The sequence below is a fragment of the Apteryx mantelli genome, chromosome 7, assembly GCF_036417845.1.
Source record: "Apteryx mantelli isolate bAptMan1 chromosome 7, bAptMan1.hap1, whole genome shotgun sequence".
Classification (NCBI taxonomy): domain Eukaryota; kingdom Metazoa; phylum Chordata; class Aves; order Apterygiformes; family Apterygidae; genus Apteryx; species Apteryx mantelli.
In genome coordinates, this window is record NC_089984.1 from 15571260 (window position 1) to 15593687 (window position 22428).

General features: G+C 38.3%; 1 protein-coding gene across 1 annotated transcript; it reads left to right on the top strand.

The window, feature by feature from the left end:
• Positions 1–1938: 1938 nt before the first annotated feature.
• On the top strand, positions 1939–22039 carry MAT1A (methionine adenosyltransferase 1A). Its single transcript, XM_013953418.2, has 9 exons — positions 1939–2239; positions 9438–9515; positions 10420–10542; positions 12410–12522; positions 14106–14249; positions 14781–14999; positions 18016–18198; positions 18676–18809; positions 19483–22039. Exons 1-9 carry the CDS (start codon positions 2146–2148, stop codon positions 19583–19585), a joined length of 1191 nt encoding a protein of 396 aa, XP_013808872.1. The 5' UTR covers positions 1939–2145; the 3' UTR covers positions 19586–22039.
• Positions 22040–22428: the final 389 nt, after the last annotated feature.

Consider the following 22428-nt stretch of genomic DNA (forward strand, 5'->3'; position numbering starts at 1 on the left):
GAACTAGAATGCAAACTCTTATGTGTACAAAAAGTACTTTCGTCACAGGTGCTTTATCCATCCCCATCATGCCTTTCTGTGCTTCTGTAAAGAAAAACATTTGCATTTAAGAAGGAATGATTTTCACTGGTGTTATTTTACTTTAAAAGTTAATATTTTTAAATGTTATCCATTAACTGGGGTTAATATAATTAGTTACTCTTTGGTCTTCTCATTTTTTGTAATATTCCAGATTTGTAGGTGCTGTTAATGCATTATTTATTCAGACTGGGGTAGAATCTTAGTGTCAGTGAGGTGATGACAGTTTACTCCAAAGAAAGCTATGCCTTACAGCATGTATTCAATTTGTGAATTTTGCATCAAGTGCAACCAGTGCTTTTTGTTTTGTTTACTCCCATGAAATGGCTTCTGTGCAGTAGAAAACCAACAGAATGTTCTTTGAAATGAACTATTCCATGTCAATGATAATTAGAGATGGGCCAATGCTACAGCAGATTACTGGTGAACATTCACAGGAATTGGTTATCGTTTTCAGGAATGTAGGCAGAAAGTGAAAATTTTCTTGAAGTCTTGCATAAATTTGTAGCAATGCAGAGATTTGAACTCAAGGGGCTATATGAAGTGATCTTTTAAATAATACTGACCAAGAGTTTGAAGTAAACTAGCTCAGTTTCTAAACAGAAGAGTGGTAAGAATTTCATTGCTGTCAAAATTGCAAGGGTTGTGGAACAAGCAGTATGTTGTTTGTTCCAGTCCAAGTATTGGTACTTCACTTGTACATCTGAGTAAATAATTAAAGGAGTATGATTCAATGGTTATTGAAGTAAAGGTAAATCTTCTCTTTGATTTTGGTAGACCAATAATTTGGTCTGAAATTGACACCAGAATAATTTCTGTAAATGAATTAAGAATAATTACACTTTTTTTGTAATGGTTCAGTAGTGCCGGGGATTTTCTGAGCCTGCTTCATAGGTATGTTTACTTGTGATTTTTAATACTAACTTACAGATGTGTATATCCACAAAACGCCACCTGTCTTTATGCCTGTCACTCCAACAGCATATTCTAGACACTAGCCATCTGGCTGTAGAAGAAATATTCAGTAGCCAAACTGAGCAACAGCTTCCTTGGATTTGATGGATTTTGCAATTGGATGTCTGTGTCTCAGCTACAAATGTGTTGATTCTTTCCCTCAAGCTGAAGCAAGCTGTATTCCAAAAATGAATCAGCCTCAGTCTCTCCCCATCCACAAAGAAATTTGTGATGTTTCAGCCACCTTTATTGAAAGTTGTGGCAGTTAGTGCATGATTATGGAATATAAGATGATATAAAAAAGAATTAGGATGGATCTTAACTAATGAAAGAGAGGACAGAGAAAAAGAAAGGCAAAGACTGAAGGGAGAGGTCTGCATAAACGAGAAACTGCTCATATACTAGATCTTATCAGATGTTAGTCAAATGTGCATGTAGAATGAATGAAAATGAAAAAAATATCTCAGGAGAGAATTCTACATTTAAAGAGATGAAAAAGAAAAAGGAAAATATAGTCATATGATGCAGAACAAATTTCTTCCAGTCTTTTGCGAGGAAAGGCACGCGTTTATCCCTCTAAAACCACAACAAATGGTTGGAAATACAACATAGATCCCTGAATTAGGGGAGGGCCAAACTAAAGGAGCAGCTGAACTGAAATGCAACCAGTACTCCTGCATTATTTCGTGCTCACTTGAATTCTCAGGCTTACCAGTCTTGCATGGTTTGAATCCAGATTGTTTCCAAGAGCTGAGTTAATTAGTGAAATATCCCAAAGTTAACTAACTCCCCTGCTAGGAAATGGGCTCTTCCATTTTTCTCACATGATTATCTAGGCACTTTCACTTTTCCATATATAGGAGCAACACAAGGACTGACAGATCAAACCAGGTAGGGATACAGACCTAAGGCACATGCATACTCCCTGCACACATACACAGATACAAGCGCATGCTGATTTCACACACTGAAATTCAAGTTAGTGTAAGAGGTAGTAACTGAAGGCAGTGGCAGTCCTGCTGGTAAAGAACTTTCTGCCTTAAAAGAAGAAGGCACTAAAGTTAGAACTCTTCAACTACTGTTGAATAATCCATCAGGAAAAGCATCAAAATCATGAATGGGCCGGTGGATGGCTTATGTGATCACACGCTGGATGATGAAGGGGCTTTCATGTTCACATCAGAGTCTGTAGGAGAAGGACATCCAGGTAAGAAACCAGCTGTGGCAAGCACGTAAGAGGCATAATATTTTTATTTAAAATCTGTTTTTAAAAGCATGACAATTCATCCACTCTTAGTTTTATTATAGAAGGTATTCATAAAAGGGCGCTTCTTGTGTTATTTCCATTGGACCTTGTTGGTAAAGACTGTAGAGCCGTGATAACAAGGGTGTTTCCAACAGGAGTTCCTGTGCCTTTGCTGGGTGTGTGTTACACCAGGGAGGGCAGTGGGGTTCATGCTTGCTGCTCCTTCCTTTTCATCTGAATTTTTCTCAGTGTTACTGTGGAGACACTACTGTATCTCTGAGAGGCTCAAGTTTCACATATGGACAGGAATGCATTACTTGCTTCTCAAGTTCCATATCCTTATGGGCTCTGTGAGACTCTCCTGCATACATGCTATGCTCTAAAACTGTCTGTCACCCATCTCTTAAGCAGGCTATTTTAAAGCCTTTAAATTCAATGGTCTCAGCAGCTGTACATGGCAGAGTCGCTGATATTTTTTCTCCATTCCATCATCTGTCTATTGCTGCAATATATGGAATTGCTTAAGCAACTGGTGGACAGTTACTTGTTAAACAGTGTGGTCAGCAGAGTTTAGTTCAGTTTTATGGAAAACAAATGTTCATTTGCCACATATATGTACCTTATGTCAGCAGAAGTGTTCCCCCAAATGAGGCCAGGGGACAATAGGCTGTTTGATGTCCCCAAAAGTGTATTTATTTTACGAGACCATTTGGCATCCTGTACCTTTTGCCATGACAAGGCTTTTTCAGGTCTGTACTCATGTTATGTGCATAAATCATAAATGGGTGTGATGACATAGAAGAGAAGAAAAAGATCAGCAGTAAGCCAAAAGTAAACCACTTTTATGTCTATAATTCTGATACATCTCTACAAGGTTACCTGTATTACTGCAGGACAGGTCCACAGCTGATGCAACTGTGTACCTCTCTTTGATTTCAAGGCAACTACATCAGGTTAAGCCAGTTGGGGTTCTTTCTGTTGTAACAAGATCAGAAAATTCAGTCCCTGGGACAGAGGTCCCATCTCGGATTTATATTTAATTACAGCTAGTGTCTGTAGGGAAATATAATTGCATAGGAAAAAATAATGTTGTCATGTGTGGTAATTTTAAATTGATATTTCCAAAGATGGCAGGTCACAATTTATGCTACCTTAATCATTATTTTTTAATTTCCTTGGGGCAATAATAGGTAAGTCTCGGAACAGGAAGCGATCTAATTCAGATTAGTCCCCACAGATTTAGCTTTGTCCATTAGCTTCCTTCCTTTACCAGTTCTCTTTTTGTCTGGCTTCTTGTTTTAGAATTTGAACCTGTTTTTCATTTCTTACTCACATTCCTTTCTTTACTTCTAAAAATTCTGTTGGCCCTCTATAGACTCTCCCCCAAGACCATTATCCTTCTCCTGTTCTGAAATACTCAGCAGGCCATTGGGAAAACGTTATCACTTGTTAGATTTGTGTACAGTATCTCATCTGGCTGAGATTGCCAGATCTCTGGGTACTTCAAGAGGCAAGAGGCTTACGGTAGATGAGGGAGTGGAAAGTGAATGTTGTAATTTACTGGGACTTTTTCAAAGCTATGATGCTTATACTTTCCTAAGCAACATTAAACCAGACACCCACTAGAAAAGAAAGATCCAGATTTTCCAGATGAAGGGAGGCTGACAGTAAGTCTCTCTGGGTGGCCGTGTGAATTCTTGTTCCCGAACACAGCCCTGCGATAGGTTTTAAGGGTCTCAGTGGTAGGTCCAAATTGATCACCCTTATATCCTGGCCAACCCCCCTTTTTCCTGTCTATGGTTTTACACTAAACGTGTAGAACATTGCCATTAGCTTTTCATTAGCCAGGAAAATCTTGGTTGTTTCTCAAAAGTGGTGCCAGTATCTGAGGCTGTACTTGGGCTTTTGATGTTGTCAGTAGAGCTACAATTTTACTGTGAGTTTTGAGTTCCTCTGATTGATACCAAATGGATAATTTGCCTGTTTCTAATTGCTTCGCTTTTATATGTGATAGTGTAATTTTGTTAGAGGGCATTATGTAAAGTAAAAATCCTGACCCAGATCCTTGTCTGGTGGAATTTTGAATTGTTCTGATTATATTAGTTGGGGATTGTATGCTGTCATGTAGACCTCATGCTTAAGAAATGAAGAGGGAGAAGTTACGTACATACTTATTTAGGTATAGACAACTGCCACATGCCTATGCAATGCTTAAGCGTTCCATGTAACTAAGAAGCCCAGATTCCATAGAAGCAATTAATGGTAGGCAATAATTAATATACTGATATTACTCATGCTCAGCAAAGAAACTTTATACAAGACCCTGCTTATCTCATCTTCTCAGTCCAGCTTCTTCAAAATCATGTATGTATAGTTTGGCACGTCCTTCCAGAAGGTCTTTAACTCTGGTATTTAGTGGAGCCAGTTCCAAACTCCCAGACGCCTTACATGTAGCTTGCCTCTTATTAATAAAATAAAAGCACATAGATAACAGATGGGGAAGAGAGATTTTTTTTTTCTTCGATAACTCTGTTTTGTCCCTGCTCCATTTTGCATTGTTCAGGAGAGGTGTCTGTCCATGCTGCACAATGGCCTCACTGTGCTTTGGAAGATGTTGTGTGTTACTCTGACCCACAGTGTCTCACAGGTGCCAAACCACTTAGGATTAATTCCTCCCCTTTTCTGATGTAACTTCAGGTGGAATTGCCTGCAAACACGTCATTCCATTCTCTAGTAGGTATCAAGGAGTCTTTAAAAACATGAGAGAAAATATCTGCTAAAAGCACCCTCAGCTTTTCATCTGTATTAAAAATGTATACTTTTGGGGGATTTTCGCAGAATAAAAAACACAAAAAAACAGAAAATGCAGATTTTTTCCAGCAAGTTGATACTTGTATGTCTTACACCCAACAACGTTATATATACTTAACAATATACATAATGCTTAAGTAAACTATTTATTGAACAAAAAGAACAGATGTACAAGCTTATCTTGCATATACCCTGACGTCTTTTCTTTAAACAGCATGGTGTTAATATTGAACTACCCCTGCCTTTTTCAATTAACACTACTCAAGAGTCTTTAAAATATAAAATACGAAAAGTATAATAGAGGGAAAAGTCAGTTATTCAAAGTCTTTCTCGTGAAATTTTTTTTGGTGAAAAGCTTATTTTTGATGAAGTGCTCATGATAAGTATCTGCATTTCTTGAAAGCTTTGTTTTTTCATCAGAATACCGTGAATTGCTCAGTTTATCATATTTTGAACGTACAATTCCACCTTCTAGTTTAAAATGATTGGTTTTGGTTGATGTAAATAAGGTATCATTAAAGACATAGCTACCCAATGTTATTCTGATGATCAAAGGTTTTTAAGAAAATTAATCATACCTTTTGAAATGTCTGATGTTTGTTACATTTACTACACAATTAAAGCCAGAAGCGTGGCTGAACGTGTTTGCTCTGCTTCAAAGGGCAGAGCTTTTTTGAATTAGATTTTTAGTTGTTAGGGTTGTTCATAGATATTTTTTTTTGACTCTGTGAAACCAAAGTCTTGGGGATGTCCTGAGAACTTGCAGTTGCCATTGATTTTTGTTTACAGAGTGGTTAATTTTTAAGGATATAGCATTTCTGAGTGTTAGGCTCTTATTTGTTTAACATAGTCTGGATTCACATAAATTTATGTCCAACTGTATGGAAAACGTATAATGTGAAGATCCCCCTAATTAGTGGAGATCGCCTTTGTTGTTGAATGTCTGCTTTGCTTCATACTTTGACAGCTGGGCGTTTGAATATGGTTTGTCATCGGCTCTCCTAGACTGATGCATTCTCCTTACAGTTAGCAAGAGCTGTTTGTACGGCCAACTGGCATCTCTGCTGTAAGAGTCTATATGGGATGATTGGATTTCTTGATAAGAATTCATGTGTGTCTGATACTTCCCTGCTCAGTCAAGAAATCCTTAGATTAGACATCCCTTTTCTAATCCTTATCCTATTGTATAGTAATTCACTACATGAAAGTGCGCATCAACAGGATTTGGATCTATTACATATAAAAAGTTCCTGGTGTTTTTCCATCAGCTTCTTAGATGGTGGTCCCTTATGCTTTACCTGTTTCAAAATTAAAAAAAAAAGGAGATAATGGACAAACATATCTTGTCATATTTAGCAGCTAATAAGCGAACTTGAACAGCTGAGATTAGAAATTTAAATAACAGAATGAAGGGTGTACAAAGCCTGCTAAAAATTGCTAAAAATAGAAATGCCTGGTTCTATTTTACATTAGAGACCTTGACTAATAGACAGCTGAATTTCCTTCAATTTAATGCATTAATCAGCAGATCATCCAGCTAGATTTCACTTTCAGGTTTTGATAGTTGTATCTGTATTTGTCAATAAATGCATCTAGATACACTAGCAATATTAACGATCTGATATGGCACAAATTGTCGGCCTGATTTGTCTTAGCCTATTTTAATTCAAAGAAATGCTATCAGCACAGTAGATTGAATTATTCTGATTATTTTCCTATGAAAATCCTCACTTAGTTTTTAAAGGCCAAAAAAGACCCCTGATATAATCTGACCTTCCTTCATACACAGGTAATGAAAAAGCTTTTAAAAAGATACCCAATTTTCATTCAGGGATCTGAAGAGATAAAGAATCCTGCATACCTTTGGATGAATGGTTTTAACTCTCACACTTCTAAGATTTTGCTTTTTGAATCTTTATCTGTATCTCTTTAATTTCCAGCTATCAAGGTAGTTACATTATTGTCTATCAGATAAGAACCCTTCTTTCATCAAAAAACATATCATCATTTAGGTACTTAGGGATTGTGATCCCAATACCTATTAGTATTTCCTCTGGTAGGTTTTCCTTCAGCCTTTCAGAACTAGATTGAGCTTGATTAATTTTATCCTGTAAGATCTGCTTTCTGATCTTGGGTCATTCTTCTGTCTGTCTGAAACCTTCCCACAGCTTCTTAACATTGTCCTTGAAATACTACCACAACAATTTAGTATTTCTGTAGCAGCCTCACTAATGCTATATACTGAGATAATTTCACTTCCATGGGTGGGTGTTCATCTAGTTTTCTACCATGACTTTTCAAAGTGACGCTTTCCCAGGACAAAGTCTTCCATTCTGTAAATGCAGGCTATGTTCTTTGTTCATAAATGTTTGCTGTGTTATTTCACTTCTGAAAGGGAAACCAAAGAGCTGTTTTTTTATCTGTCAATATCCATGAAATACTGTAGATACTAATATGATATATTTCATGAAAAAAAACCACCATGAAAACCTCCTGCTACATCCTCACTCATTGATTTTACTGCCTACTAGAGCTAATGCTCCCTGGGGACATTTCAGGAAAGCTTTAGTCCATAAATTAGATTTAACCACAGCATGCAAAGCCAACATAAGGTTCTTTGTACCAGGTAAGTGTCACAAAGAGAACTGAGGATGAATTAGTCATGTGGGATTGTCTGTACCCTCTTGGGTGTTTTGGAAAAAAATACATATAGTATCCCTGTATGTGCCAACAGAGAACTTGCACAGATTTGGAGCCACTGGCATCTAGTGTGGGTGAGACATGCTTTGGGTGTCGCATGAGCAGGGATAAAGATTGTTACTGGTGTAGAAACTCTGGGTGGTGGAAAAAAAGACTGTACAGCAGTCCTGATCACTTGCAGTTTGCTGTAGGGCACTGGAGCTGCACTAGGAAGGCTATCCTATCCCAGCTGCTCTGTTATCCAACCCAGTTAATCAAAAACTACATATTTGCATCTATAATTTTTGGTTTTATACTTGAAAATATGGCTATTCTTCCTTGTAAAAATGGAAAATTTCAAGAGAGCAAGTAGAGATACGTCTTAATCAGAGTTCTGACTTTGCTAAACAAGGTTCATTTGGACTTCTAACTAAATTTCAAGAATGGCATCTGATTCCTATTTTGTAGTAACTGTCCCAAATTTAGTAATCCATATACAGTTCCCAAGAGACTGAAAGCTCCAATCTAGCCTAAATTTTCTAATAATATTTTGTGTTATTTTCTTCTGTGTTCAAGTGGTTAATAAGGGAGATAGGAGTGTCAGAATCACATTAGTTGTCTAATCTCTCATTTGTCCCTGTTAGCTAAACATGCACCTTTCTCTTGAAACTAAATGAGAATTTATTTTGACTTGAGAATAAATGTGTTAGAAGTCTCAAATGTTGCACCCATTTGTTTTGCCATGCATCATGTTACAGCAACATCTAAGCATTGTATACAATAGAAGACTTTTTTTTAGTACAATAAAATGAAAATATATGAGAAAAATTACCATTTTCAGGTGGAAGGCATTGTTATGGATGCTGCCCTTTTGTGATCACTAGATTAGCTACATTATTTGATTAAGATGCATTATGCATTTGAAAAGGTAAGAAGTAAAGAAGGAAAAAAAGAAAAAATCTATTATCAGAAGCCTTGGCTGAAATTTTTGTATTTGGGATGTAGCTGAATATATATTTAAGACTGACCTCAGGCAACTTTGATTTGTAAGCCCTTCTTGCTTCTGCATGTGCTACTCACTCTGTCTCAGGTGGGTAGCAGGGATCAGTAGGAGATGGCACTGCAGGACAATGCAGACCTGAAACAGGTATTTGAGCTGGTTCTGCCTATCTACACTGTGCATTATCTATAATGATTAAAACTTTTTTTAGGCTTTACCTTTTAGGCTTTACCTATTCAGGTACATTCTAACTTTCTGCTGGGGAGATGGTTAATGGCTAAATATAGCCTTGTTGTTAGAGAACCCCTGTTGTGGAGTGCATGCTGCATTATCTTGTGCTGTTAGAGAAGAAGAAGGCTGGGAGTAAAGCCTCTTAGCCTCTCAGGTAAATCTATGCATAACATACTCGTTTCACACTTATGTATGGAAAACTACAGGTGAAGCTGTACTCAGTATTAATTTACAGTAATTCCCCATTCCCTATTGTATTTATCTTTTTTTTTTTTTTTTTGCCTTCAGGATGTTTCATGAGACTTTTGTCTTCATTTAATTACCTTAAATACTTTAGTAATAAGCATTAAAGAGTTCCTTGCTGAAACCCCTCCCTAACAGTCCATATTTTGTATTGAGTGCTCTGGTTTTGAGTCACACAACTTTGATGTCTTGCAGATAAAATCTGTGATCAAATCAGTGATGCTGTACTAGACGCCCATCTCAAACAGGACCCAGATGCCAAGGTTGCTTGTGGTAAGTTGTTTGCTGCTTTGTTTTAGGTCATGACACCATCACCCAGTCACTGTTCTTTTTGTGATGAATTTGCAAAGAGCTTGAAACTGTCATATGCTAACAACTCATTTTACTCTCAAATAATTATGTAAAAATTGTAATCTTCAAGAGGAGAGATGAGAAGAAACAATAAAAGTTTTTCTGAAGATTGAATTTTGAGCAGCCTACAGAAAGGTAGTATACTGTAAAAGTAGGATAGTTAATATGTTATGTGGATATAATATTCCTAGGAGAAATAGACAGAATTTCATTACAGTGGATTTTTCAAGGACAATTTGAATGTTTTGTTAAAAAATTACATTTACTGTATTTAGTGAAGGCCTAATTTTTCAGTCTTACTTGCACATAACTGCTTTTTTTTTTTCCTGACATCTCTGCAGAAGAAATTGTACCATCAACCCTGGGCTCATCAGCCTGGTTCATTCACTGCATGACTATATCCCTTCTTCAGATTCTTCTTCCTCATACTGGACACAAGTTTGCAAAATAGTTGATTACTCATGAGGATTATTTGGCCCAAGTATGCAGCTGAGAGTGATTAAGGCACTGCAGTGGATTTAGAAATCACGGCTGAGTGCTATGTTTCCCTAAACATCTGTGCATATCACTGAGTCATGCTCAGTGTTTTGATTTCCCCAGTTGTAAATTGGGCATATTTGTATTTTCCTTACTTTCAGACGTGTGGTGAATATGAAAAGATTTTGTTGTAGAAGGAGCTAAGACTGCTAAAAATATGGGCAAAAGGTACTTATAATTTAAATACCCAGTAGATCTCTCTAGATCACCACCATCACAAACATACTTATTCCTAATAGGGGGTTGGGTTGTTCTGCTTCTGTAATCCTGTGTTCATCTCCCTTTTCAGAGACAGTGTGCAAGACAGGGATGGTGTTGCTCTGTGGGGAGATCACATCTGTTGCTATTGTGGATTATCAACGAGTTGTCCGAGATGCAATTAGACATATTGGCTATGACGATTCAGCTAAAGGTTGGTGGAAAAATTCGACAAATCCTTGAATAGCAGGCAGTTGACAGCTGCGTAACAGGTCTGTCACCACTTCCATATCTGGACTTGAGCAAGCGTGATAAAAATTCAATATCCTGTATGAAAGCTTCTTACACATTGCCATGTGATACATATCCTGGGTTTATCCCATTAGGTAGAAAAAACATCATGTATTAGTTAAAACTTAAATGGAGCGGGCAGGATATACTTTGAACTGTATTGTTAGGCCAGAATAGAGTTAATTGCAAATTTAAGCCACAGAATTTACCACTTGTTCAAACTTGCCAGCGCTTGAATCTCTGCTATTCATTTGGCAAGCTGATTGATGCATCTTGGTGAGAAAGAGAGGGAAGAAGAAACTCGCTTAATTTTATTTTCTCATTATATATTTGTACTGTGGTAGCCCCTAGGATTCTCAGGCATAAAGCAGGTCCTCACTGTGCAAGATGCTTTGTAAATTTGGAACAAACTCCTGCACTGAGGAGTTTGCAGTGCAGGTCAAGTTTGTGGATTGTACAAGTGATGAAAAAGACAAAATAATTTATAGCCCAGACACGTTTCACCTTCTGATTTGTGATGTATCTCATTATTTATACCTTCCAAATATAACACTGTTACCATGAAGTGTATCTTTTAAGAGCTTTTGGTTAACAACATTTGTTTCCTGCAATCCTTTAATTGCTGTAAATTTTCCAGGGGGATTGTGATGGGAGAATATTAAAGCGGCTCATCTGCAGGTTACCTCCAGTATGACATAACAGCAGTGCTTTCAGAAAATACTGGCAAATGTAATAGTTCATAAATTTCCTTTTTATCCTAGCCACCGAAAATTATAAGAGGAGATGCCACTAGTGACCCAGTAAAAACCAACAGCTTTGCAGAAAAAAAAAAAAAAATTGCACACAGACCTGTGGTTTCCTTCTGTATATAACCTTCTTAAGAGAGGATGAAGAGCATTATTCAAGTGGATCATATGCATATGAATGTGTATATATGTTGTATTGGCTGTACATGAGTTCAGTCAGCAGCTGCCAGTAGCTACAGTTTTGGGAAACATAGGATTTGGAGAGAAGTAAGTTACTCTTCATATACCTAGGGAAAGAGGTGGAAAATTTTGCCATAATCATCTGGAAGTCCTTGAATTCCATTTTAAAATCTTCCTCTTTGAGAGTAATGTAAAGTAAAGTTCCATGTCAAGATCTGCTGCAGGTCTTGGATCCTCTGTGGTTCTCACACAAACTCCTGTGAGAAATTTAGGTGCATACACTGCTTGTACCTGTATTACAAATAGCATATCAGAGATCATAGCCTCCAGTTACTGAAAACATCAGCTCACAGGAATTTTTATAGATCTTTTTAATACTGTTTATTTGGGAGAGGCTTTATGTTTATTTTTTCTGACTAGTTAGTTTTCTGCATTTAGCAATTCATAAGCTGAATTGGCTTGGCACAGGATGTCAAAGCAAGAGAAGACAAGCTGTAATGGAGAGATGGAAGGGAGAGCAGGGCACCCCCCTTTTTGGTGGTGATTTGTTAGTTAAGCTAAAACTATAATGTTTAGCTTCGTTCCTGGATTTATAGGTTCTGGCCAAATACCTAGTGAGGTAAAGCTTCCTTCTGGTTTTGAATATTCAAAAAGCAATCAATCAAAGTCAGCCTGTATACACCTATCCCCTCACAAAAAGATCTGAAGTATTGTACTGACAAAAATTTAACCAAAAATAGCAGTTAGGTTATGAATTCTGAATGTTGTGTCCTTCAGGATGAAAATTTCGGCATAAGGTTCCATATTACTTTCCTTAATTGTGACAGACAACACTAATTCACCACTATGCTTCCTTCTGAATAGGCTTTGACTACAAGACTTGTAATGTTTTAGTGGCACTGGAACAGCAGTCACCTGATATTGCCCAGGGTGTTCATCTACACAGGAATGAAGAGGATGTTGGTGCTGGAGATCAGGTGGACAAGACTTATCACATCTAAACACCAAAGTTGTTTGAATGGAAAGAGCTTACCCCAGCTCATTGCCTTATTTTCTAAATCAAAACCCATCTGAAGATTTGCATGCTTCCATCTTGGAGTAGCCCAGAAAACAAAAACATGTTTTTATGAAAACAGTTGCCAGTTCTTTGAGGGCAGACAGTTGCTGGTGTTTGCAGTGGCACTGCAGACACACCAGGAGAGCTCTGGCTGTTTGTGGTAGCTGAGGACGTGGCCCTTAGAACTTAGCAGAGGTTTTTTGCTAACGTATTTCATGTTTTTGTTTGAGTAGCTTTAGATTTATCAGACCATTCATCTTGAAGCCAGACTTGTCTTGTAAGATGGAATAAACAAAGGATCTTATCACTTTCACAGAGCTCTTGAGATTTTACACAGCAAAAAATTAGAGGTGATGTTTCAACTGTCTGCAGCATTAGTAAAATGAAGGCAAATATGCCAGAATACTTTTAATTCTTACTTATTTCCCAGAGGCAGAGATCTGTTTTATTATAATAGGTGTTCCACATAATTAAGGCTGTCCAAGCTGCATTTCTGTGAGCTAAATAACACATGTAGATAATTACAGTGTGTTCCGAAGAGAAGGATGCTAACATAAAAACTCCATAATCCGACTGATGCTAGTATGAATGTGTTTAACATTTACAGTCGTTCTCATTAGTATTAATATCTACTTTATAGCAGTGCTGTTGAGAACCATAAATGGAGATATCATAGTCTAGGAGCCAAGCTAATATTGTTCAAAAAACCCTGGAGGACTAAATTAAAATGCTTTTATGCTGTCATGGGGACATAATGCTACATCAAGTAAAAAGGTATCTTACTTTCTTTGGCACTTTCATGGCCTTCCTTCCCATTGTATCTGAATAGCTTCCTGCCTTTATTGCTTTTGTATCACAACATCCACTGAGTGAGGTGAAAGGAAGTGCTGCTAACTCTATCTAATAAATGAGAATCTGATGTAGAGAGTGTGACTGAATAATAGTGGAAGCCATGACTTCCCCAAGGACAGGCTAGAAGCGTGTGGCATTGCAAATCTGAGGCAGGTACCTTAACTGTTGAACTGTACTTCCTTGATGTAGTATTCAAATTCTGTTCCACTGGAGAAGTACCAGAAATATCAGATGCAGGCTGCAGTATAAATGTGTCTATATTCATACATTAAACTCTCTACAACCTTTCCACACTAATGAGAACACCTTTTGTAACACAAAATAGTCCTGGAATTCTATTTTGCTTAAACAGATCTTTTTTCTATGAAAAAAAGACTGCCTTTTCAGAGAAAATTCTGAGTTTTTGTCCGTGTTTCTGTCTACATGTAAATGTTCAGGCCCTCAATGAAAACTTCTTGGAACATGGTTTGTTGCTCGTTACACTGTTACAAGTTACAGCCTGATTGGAGTTTTGGCTTTTTGGACAGTAATGTAAAATAGTGGAAAGTAAACCTGAGGGCTGTTTACTTTTTGTCTCAGATGAAATCTTGTGGTCTTTGGTTTTAGTGCTTTTAAACGTTGATTGAAGTGTCTCTTCTCCTCCCATTGTAGGGTTTGATGTTTGGATATGCAACAGATGAGACAGAAGAATGTATGCCTCTAACAATTATTCTTGCTCATAAACTGAATGCCAAGTTAGCAGAGCTGAGGCGCAGTGGAGAACTTCCTTGGCTGAGACCTGACTCTAAGACACAGGTAAATATCACTTTCATTCCAGTTCCTCTCTTTTTGCCAACACAGTAGCATTCCAATCACTTTTAGGTAGTCCAAATAGTTGGAAATTATCACTTTTTGCTTTCCAAAAGTCTTAAGTATTTTTAAAGAGGGCAATTGATGGTGTTCAGAATATCGGGATTCCTACTATATAACCTAGAAGTAGCAGATAAAACATTTCCAGTGCTTGTGGTACTGTCTCCTTGTCTGTTGCAAGATGGTTAACCTGTATCAGAGTGCAAAAAGCACTTAACTACATAGCAGTGAAGAAACATTTAACCCTTCAGAGCTAAATGCTCAGTGTTGGTTGAAAAAGTGTCAGGAAATCCAAAGGGTGTATTTGCATGTAGTGATTTGGGCTGACCTTTTTGAAGAAACAACGTAAGCAGTGATCTTCTAACATTTTGCTACAGCGAACTCTTGGGATGGCACGGCACGGAGTTTGATGTAGACCAGTAATACATTTTATAGCATCTTCGTTTTTTTCTTCCTGCTTCTCCCTATTCTGCTCAGGTCACTGTTCAGTATATCCAAGAGAATGGAGCGGTCATCCCAGTGCGCGTTCACACCATCGTGATATCTGTTCAGCACGATGAAACCATTTCGCTAGAGACTATGCGCAAAACCCTGAAGGACAGTGTGATTCGAGCTGTTGTTCCTGCAAAATACTTAGATGAGAAGACCATTTATCACCTTCAGCCTAGTGGACGTTTTGTTATTGGAGGGCCTCAGGTTTGTATTTTATTATTCTGATGCTTTATCAGCCTGTCTTTGTCACTGGGCATAAGCATGTTTTTATAGGAATGTTCAGCTTTTCTGGCATGGCTGTCCTAAGGTGTGAGATGCAACTTGCCTAGTTGTAAGTGGGAGAAGCACCCAGGGTCTCATGTGCTAGATTCCAAAGTAAATTTGAGGGCATGGTTATATCATACATGCATCATGACTTTGGCATGCAAGTTGAGCCCGATCTTATATGCATAATGTACAGCCTGGCTCTGGGTTTCCTCAAACCTTATTGAGTCCAACACTGAACAAAACATGCAATCATTTCTCAGGAAAAGTACACCTGCAGAGAGATGGACAGCTGAAGGTTAACTTCTGTTCCAGTGAGCCTGATTTTCAGATCTGTACAGCTCCCGCAGTTCTGTCTAACAGCAGTGAGAGCTGAAGGTGCTCATCAGTTCTGAAAATCTGCCCCTAATAGGCTTCTCCGGGTAAGAAAAGGAATGTTGCTTCTGCTTTATCTAGGCAATGGAGGAGCTAGGATTTATAATGTGATCCTGCACTCAGAAGTCAGACAGAATTTGCTCTGTCTGTAGGGTCAGGACCTTAGCAGAGATTCAGTTTTTGTAAATAAGTTCAGTTCTTTATATTTTTGCTTCCAATTCCCTCCAGAACTATCAAAATTAGCAAACTAGCAAAATTTCAAAGCTCCTTCCTGAAATTAGGCCTGATTTTACAGCAAATCCAAGCAGACATTGTTTTTTCTTTACTGTTCAAATTAATCAATTTTCCTGGAATTTGCCAGAATTATTTCCAAGGTGCTGTACCTTTACATTAGTGCCATGGAATACATAGGAAAGTGCTGAAGCTAATCATTATTGCCCTAAAAACATATCTGTGTGTAGTCAAATTGGTGGTATCACTATAATTTCATGCATCATTGGCATTCTAGAATATGGGCAAATCACTGGAGTGGCAAACTTGAGCTGTAACTTGGAGCAAATCAACCCATGTATCAATCATAGCTACGTGCCAAGAAGAAGGCTACACATAGGAAAGTTTTCAGGGGTGCACTGAACTGCATTCATTTAAAAATGTAATATAATTAGCTGTAAGCCAACCAACAATACCTTTTCTGCTCTTGCAGTGGAATTGTATAGCCTATGTTTGCATGTACAAGCACAGGTTGCAGCATATGTTTGCGGCTTTTTAAAACTGGGGTAAGTTTACTTAGTATGGGTCAATCTGCTTGTGTGTCCGTGGCCTTACAAGTGCTATCATCACTGGACTTATGCAATTTACGTGAGTATTGTGGCAACCAAAAAATAACTATTTAGTTTCTTGTCCATTAAACTTTTTTTTCTTGTCCATTGAACTTTCTGATTACTTTTCGTAAGAGTATTACTAAATTTTCTTTTTAACTAAGCTGGCTAATGGAAGTCTGTCTCAAACTCCAGCTCATATCATTTAAGGAGGACACACATATTATTTTGGGATTTTCACCTTATGTTTTCAAGCACAGTGATACCTTGAATTCTGTCTGTGCCAAAATTAGTAATTTTGCAGCACTCAAACACCGTTTTCCCAACAGCAGCACCTGCTGGTACTGTGAAGATGTTACAGCTCATTGCAAAAGTCACTTCCACACACTTTACAAATGCATTTGTGCTCTTTCAACCTCTTTAAAAAGAGCTGTTTTTTTTTTTTCACCTGTCCATTCCTCTTCCTCTTATTCATGTCTACAGTCAAGTCATAATGGCATAAAAGTTGTTCTCATTGCAACTGTCCGTGCCATGAGAAATTGAGGTTTGAATCAAACAGGTGAACCACAGGAGGAGAGAATCCTTTAGACAAGCTCAGCTGTCTGCAATTCATGTTTCCATCTCATGGAGTCTTTTTAGCAGAACTGGACAAACAATGCTAAAGGTTTTCTTCTGTATTCAGTCTTTCTAAGAAAAGCTTTGGCTCTACGTTTGTGTTTGCTATGCAAACATTCCAGCAGTTGAGTTTTACTGGAATAATATTCTGTAGAAAGACTTTCAAAGTTGCTTGCACAGGTGGAGACTGAATTTCAAATTTGATCATGTTTCCATTCACACGAGAATGCTTAAGCACTTAGGAAATTGGGGATCAGATAATTGCTCAGGTATCGCTCAGCTAGTCAAGATCCAATGAAAATATCAAGTACTTGAAAGTATCAATCAAGGTAGCTGTGTGGCCAGCCAGAAGGTCATCTCTATTTCCATATTTAACATCTTAGAATATTCATCTGTAAGTATCTGTTTTGATTCCTCTTTCTCAGTTACCTTTAACTGCCTATCACTCCCTACCTGCTGTATATTGTTTAAATTGGAATATAAATATTTGGGGGTTGAAAGTTTGTTTTCACACATATTTGTATGACAGTCTCCGTAATAATATTGGACTGGAAGTACTGGATGCTAGCCTCTTTCTAATGGTGTATGGACTAGCACCAGCATACCTTTCAATGGTAAATGTAAAAAAAAAAATCATGTCTATTCTTTAACATCAAATATTCACATAACTTCAGATTTTGGCCAAAGGATACAACAGCCTGCTCCAGCTTTCTTTAACCCAGCATAAAATCTCTTAGTAGTTCCAATATGGCATGTTGTTTTGTTAGCAAGTATTCTGTATTCAATTAGGATGCAGTAGACAGGTCACCTTTTTAAAACAGGTATGGGCACCACCAAAATTCCCATGTTGCTTGAAATATTTACATTTGAAACAGGCACTGGAAGCTCAGGCTATCCAGGTGTAGACCTTTTTGCTTGACTACCAAATACTATTTGTGAATAGCTTATGTTACGAATATGGCTTTAAAGAACATTTAAAGCCACTGTCGTAGCTCAGTGAGACAAGTTCATTCCTGCAGCTACCCACAAGAATCTGCAAGTGCCTGGTTTCCTTACAGGTTGGTGCCTTCTTCAGTAGGATTTACATCTGTGTTTGAGAATTACAACAAAATGGATTGTAAAATGGCAGAATTATTTTCCTGATGCAGGGTGATGCTGGTGTTACTGGTCGAAAGATCATCGTGGATACTTACGGTGGATGGGGAGCCCATGGAGGTGGGGCCTTTTCTGGCAAAGACTATACCAAAGTGGACCGGTCAGCAGCGTACGCAGCCCGCTGGGTGGCCAAATCCCTTGTGAAGGCTGGGCTCTGTCGCCGTGTTCTGGTTCAGGTACGGTTTAGCCTGAATTTTGCTGTTCTCAGAAGGGTTTCCTTTTCGGCTTTTCCTTGAATAAGCGTAGCTAGACGCAGTATTAGAATACTAGACGTAGTCCTGGGAATGAATTAGGGTTGGGGAAAGGAAGACCTTGATGTGCTCGGTAATGTGACTAACAGCACACGAGCTCCTTGAAGCTGGAGCTCTTCATTTAGCTTTCATTTTATTGGACATTTACTGAGCCCTCACCTCTCTGACACTTACTGTCATGGAGGTGAGCATTGGATGACTGGATAAAGGGGACGAAAATTATCCAGAGAGGTCAGAATTTTCAAAGGTTTCTCTTTTTTTCTATGAATACAGGTTGCGCAAATATAGGAAGTGAAGGAGAGGCCTTACTTTTCCTAGGATGGTTCATAAATGAATAGTTTGTTCTGTTGCTGACTGAGGCTCCATCCTTGTTTATGAGCTAGAGTGTCTTTTTTGCCATAGGTTTCTTACGCCATCGGAGTAGCTCAGCCACTGTCCATTTCACTATTCACTTACGGAACTTCCCAAAAAACAGAGAAAGAGCTCCTGGACATCGTGCACAAAAACTTCGACCTTCGGCCTGGAGTCATTGTCAGGTAGAGTAATAGGAAGGCGCAGGTAGGGAAATAACTGTGTGATCACATCCCAGAACTGATTCCTTGCAAAACTGTTAGATGTTACAATGAAGCCGCAGTGATAGATCAGCCTCTTGAGCGCACGTGAGATTACTCCATGTAGGATGAAAGGGTGGGGTTGTTTGTTTGTTTGTTTGTTTTTGTTAATCAGTCTTCACAGCTGTAACTTTTTATGGATCTACCAGTGTGCTATATCTTCTAAGATGACAGATGTAGTTCTCAAGTTTCATATGGAGTATGAAACTTTCAGCATTTGGCCTTCTATAGTATATGGAATTGAAATAAAATAGAATGAATTAATTTTTGGCTTCCAAGAATGTTAACTTACCTTTACAGTGCTGTGAAAAATAGAAATTTTTTATTTTCAAAAATTAATTGAAGATATTCCTTCTTTTCTGCTAAAATTCGTAATTCTCAATAACTAAGAACTTCCTCTGTAGCCTAAAGTACTTCAGATTTAAGTTTTGTTGCCACTTTTATGGTTCTCCTATTGGGCATATTCACTGATATGTTTGCATCTCAAGAATATGGTTGCTAGATTGAGGGCATGAAATAGGCATCGTCATCAGGATTTTAATGGTATATGTCCTGAGGTATCTTAACATGAAGAATTTTCTTTTTATTATACACACAGGGATTTGGACCTAAAAAAACCCATTTACCAAAAGACTGCATGTTACGGTCACTTTGGAAGAAATGAATTTCCATGGGAGGTACCAAAGAAACTTGTATTTTGACAATAACAGTCTACCTTTAAAAACAGAAGGGAAGAGAAGTCCACTAATGATGAGGATACTTCCAAAAATCAAATTTTATGACTGTGTATTCAACAAAAAGAATTTCAGATTTTAAAGGAAAGAAAGAAAAGGTTATTTTCTTGGAAATTGATTTTTTTAACCCTCAATGTCTTTCATTATCTAAGATATAAAAGGCAGAGTCTGGGTTTTTTATCAGTATAATGCAATGAAATAGTTTATTTTTTATTGCTGCTCTGTTGGTTCTGTGATAAAGGCAAAATATGACTCAGGTACACAAACCAATGGCTGAACCTCAAATCTTGCATGGGTAACAGATCAGTAGATCTCTTGCTTCTGATTACACAGTGGGAAATTCTGGGGTCCAATTTCCTTACTGGTATTAGCATTGCATACATCTGTGGGTCATTTTAGTGGAAGAAGGCTGAATATCACATAACTGTATCATCTCAGCCTTTTCTGTATAAGGTTTTATCATATACATAATATTTAAATCTTCTTCACTGGGTATGTGCTGTTACTTCTGTGTTTCAATTACCTGTGTTTTTGAAACGTGTTCTCCTAGAAAACAACAATCATTCAATAAAATGCTTTTTCCTACCATGTATTTAAAGGCGCTGGGGGGTGGGTGTTACAGCATAATGTTCCATCTCAACTCAGCCTGTTACACTGTTGTTGGATTTTAGGAGCTATCAACATGAGTAAAACACTAAAGCCTGGAAATCAAAGTGCAGTTAATAACCGAATTTTAGTAGATTTTGGAATAGTGCTACAAAGATATTTTTCAGTAAATGTGATTGTTGTTTACTCCTTGTAATTAATAGAAGCTTGGTGAAAATATATTCAATTTTTATTTTTAACTCTTAGGTTTTGTGCTTGACAGGACCCTCTCACTGTAATTTTTGCTCCCAAATTTTAAGTTTATTGCATGGCTTACTAGGCTTGATGTAATTTTGGAATAAAATAAAATGCATAGAAATAGCTGCAAGACATCAACAAAAATATATATAGTGTGAGGTTAAAATCTGGGCTGCTAAACTGTCCAGCAGTGTCTCCCTGAGGAACTAGCCTCTAGATGGCCGAGGGAGCAGGCCTGTGTGGAAAGCGAGTCGCCTGGTACCGGCGCCCGGTGCTGGAGCGGCGGCTGCTGCGCTGTTTACCGCCTCTGCCGGTGCATGGGGCTAGACGGAGCATAAGGATGGCGTTTCTTGATGGGAAGAGCTGACTAGCTACCAGAATTGCCACAAAAATTCGGTCATTTCTATTCTAAACACTTATTATTGGATTAATTCAATTATCCTGATAACGTTCATATGCTAGTTCCCATCAAGAAAGAGACTCTATTTTTGGAAAGGACTGTGGGATGACCCTAGGTTTATTTAAATCGGGAGGGTGTAGGATCAGTTTTAATCCTCTGTGACTGGTTTTGTTTGTCAGTAGGCAACAAGGATGAAATTAATCCTGCAATAGAAGGCTCCCCTGAAATAAAAATATACACGCACACACCCCCCACCCACACACCACAAAGAGTCATTTAATCCTAGCTTTACGCTTTAAGCAGCATTTTGTTAGCTCTTCGGCACTGGAGAAATGCTTCCGCCCCATGTTTTTCCACCAAACCCAATTTCTTTGCATAGCGTCTCCCAAACAGGTATGGAGCCAGAAACAGAGCACCTGGCTTTGCTGATCATTAAAGAAAAGCTGTCATTCAGTCTCTTCTTCCAGTATGTCACAAATATAATGCTGTGCAAACCAGAAGCTTCTCCTTGTTATTAATTATGCTAATGTGCATATGTATATGCGTGTGTGTGTCTATATATGTACATATATATGTACAGTAAATATATGTACTATATGAGTTGGGAAGAATAAGTAGTTCCATGTGTAGCTCCTGATCTCCTGAGGACGTAATGCATTCATCAGTGGCCTTCATCAAACACCTGGATACAGTTTGGCAGGACAATATCGTAGTGTGCAGCTGCATCTTAAAGAATGAATTGGCAAAAATTGCCCAAGGCTGTTTTTTCCAGCTGAATGTTGCTCATCATGCAAGGAAGATTGTTGTGTGTAACTGCCAGCCTCCAAAATGTAAACTGTTTGAAGCCAAGGCCTATTGGTTTGCCATGAAACGTAAATTTTGGCATTCATTATTAAAGCCTTGTTTTGCTAATGAACTTTTACCTGTCAGTAATGTATACAGGACATCTTAATAATAGTAAGAAGAAGAATAAGAAGAAAGTCACCATTTGCACTGCTGCAGAATTGCTTTGCGGAAGTGCGTGACAGTTGTGCAGAGCTGTGTTTACCACGAGGGCCCGGGGCTGGCACAGGAAGCAAAGCTCGGCTTGGTTTCCGCGGGGGGACACCTCTCAGTGCCTTCACCTGCTTGGAGCTCCTGGGCCTGATGCTTTATATGTCAACTAGCAGCAGCAAACAAACAAAACTAAATAAAAAAGCAAGCTGAAAGAGTGTTGTATAGATAAATATATTGGGTAACAACGTGAAAGCAGCATGGTCCTATCTCAACAGAAACAAGCAGCTGCAGACAAAGTGAACAGGTCCACTCTAACAGTAACACCTCTGTGCATGGGCGCACGCGCACGTGTGTATGTGTGTGTGAGCGAGAGATGCAAAACGTTACCATTGGCTATACGTGATACAGGAGTCTAAGGAACAGCCTCATCACCGGAGGTGCCGACGATGTCGCACTGATTTGGGGCAGGCAGGAGCAGTACGAGGCTTGCAAACGGGGCATGTGTGCGTGCAGCAGCCTGCAGGGAACTGGCCAAAAGGCCACAGCTGGCCACCAAACCCTGCATTTTGCA

Coding starts and splice junctions, on each gene's coding strand:
- MAT1A (XM_013953418.2), top strand. CDS start 2,146: ATGAATGGGCCGGTGGATGGCTTATGTGATCACACGCTGGATGATGAA. Junction 14,250..14,780: donor GACCTGACTCTAAGACACAG/GTAAATATCACT, acceptor TATTCTGCTCAG/GTCACTGTTCAGTATATCCA. Junction 18,199..18,675: donor GTCGCCGTGTTCTGGTTCAG/GTACGGTTTAGC, acceptor TTTTTGCCATAG/GTTTCTTACGCCATCGGAGT.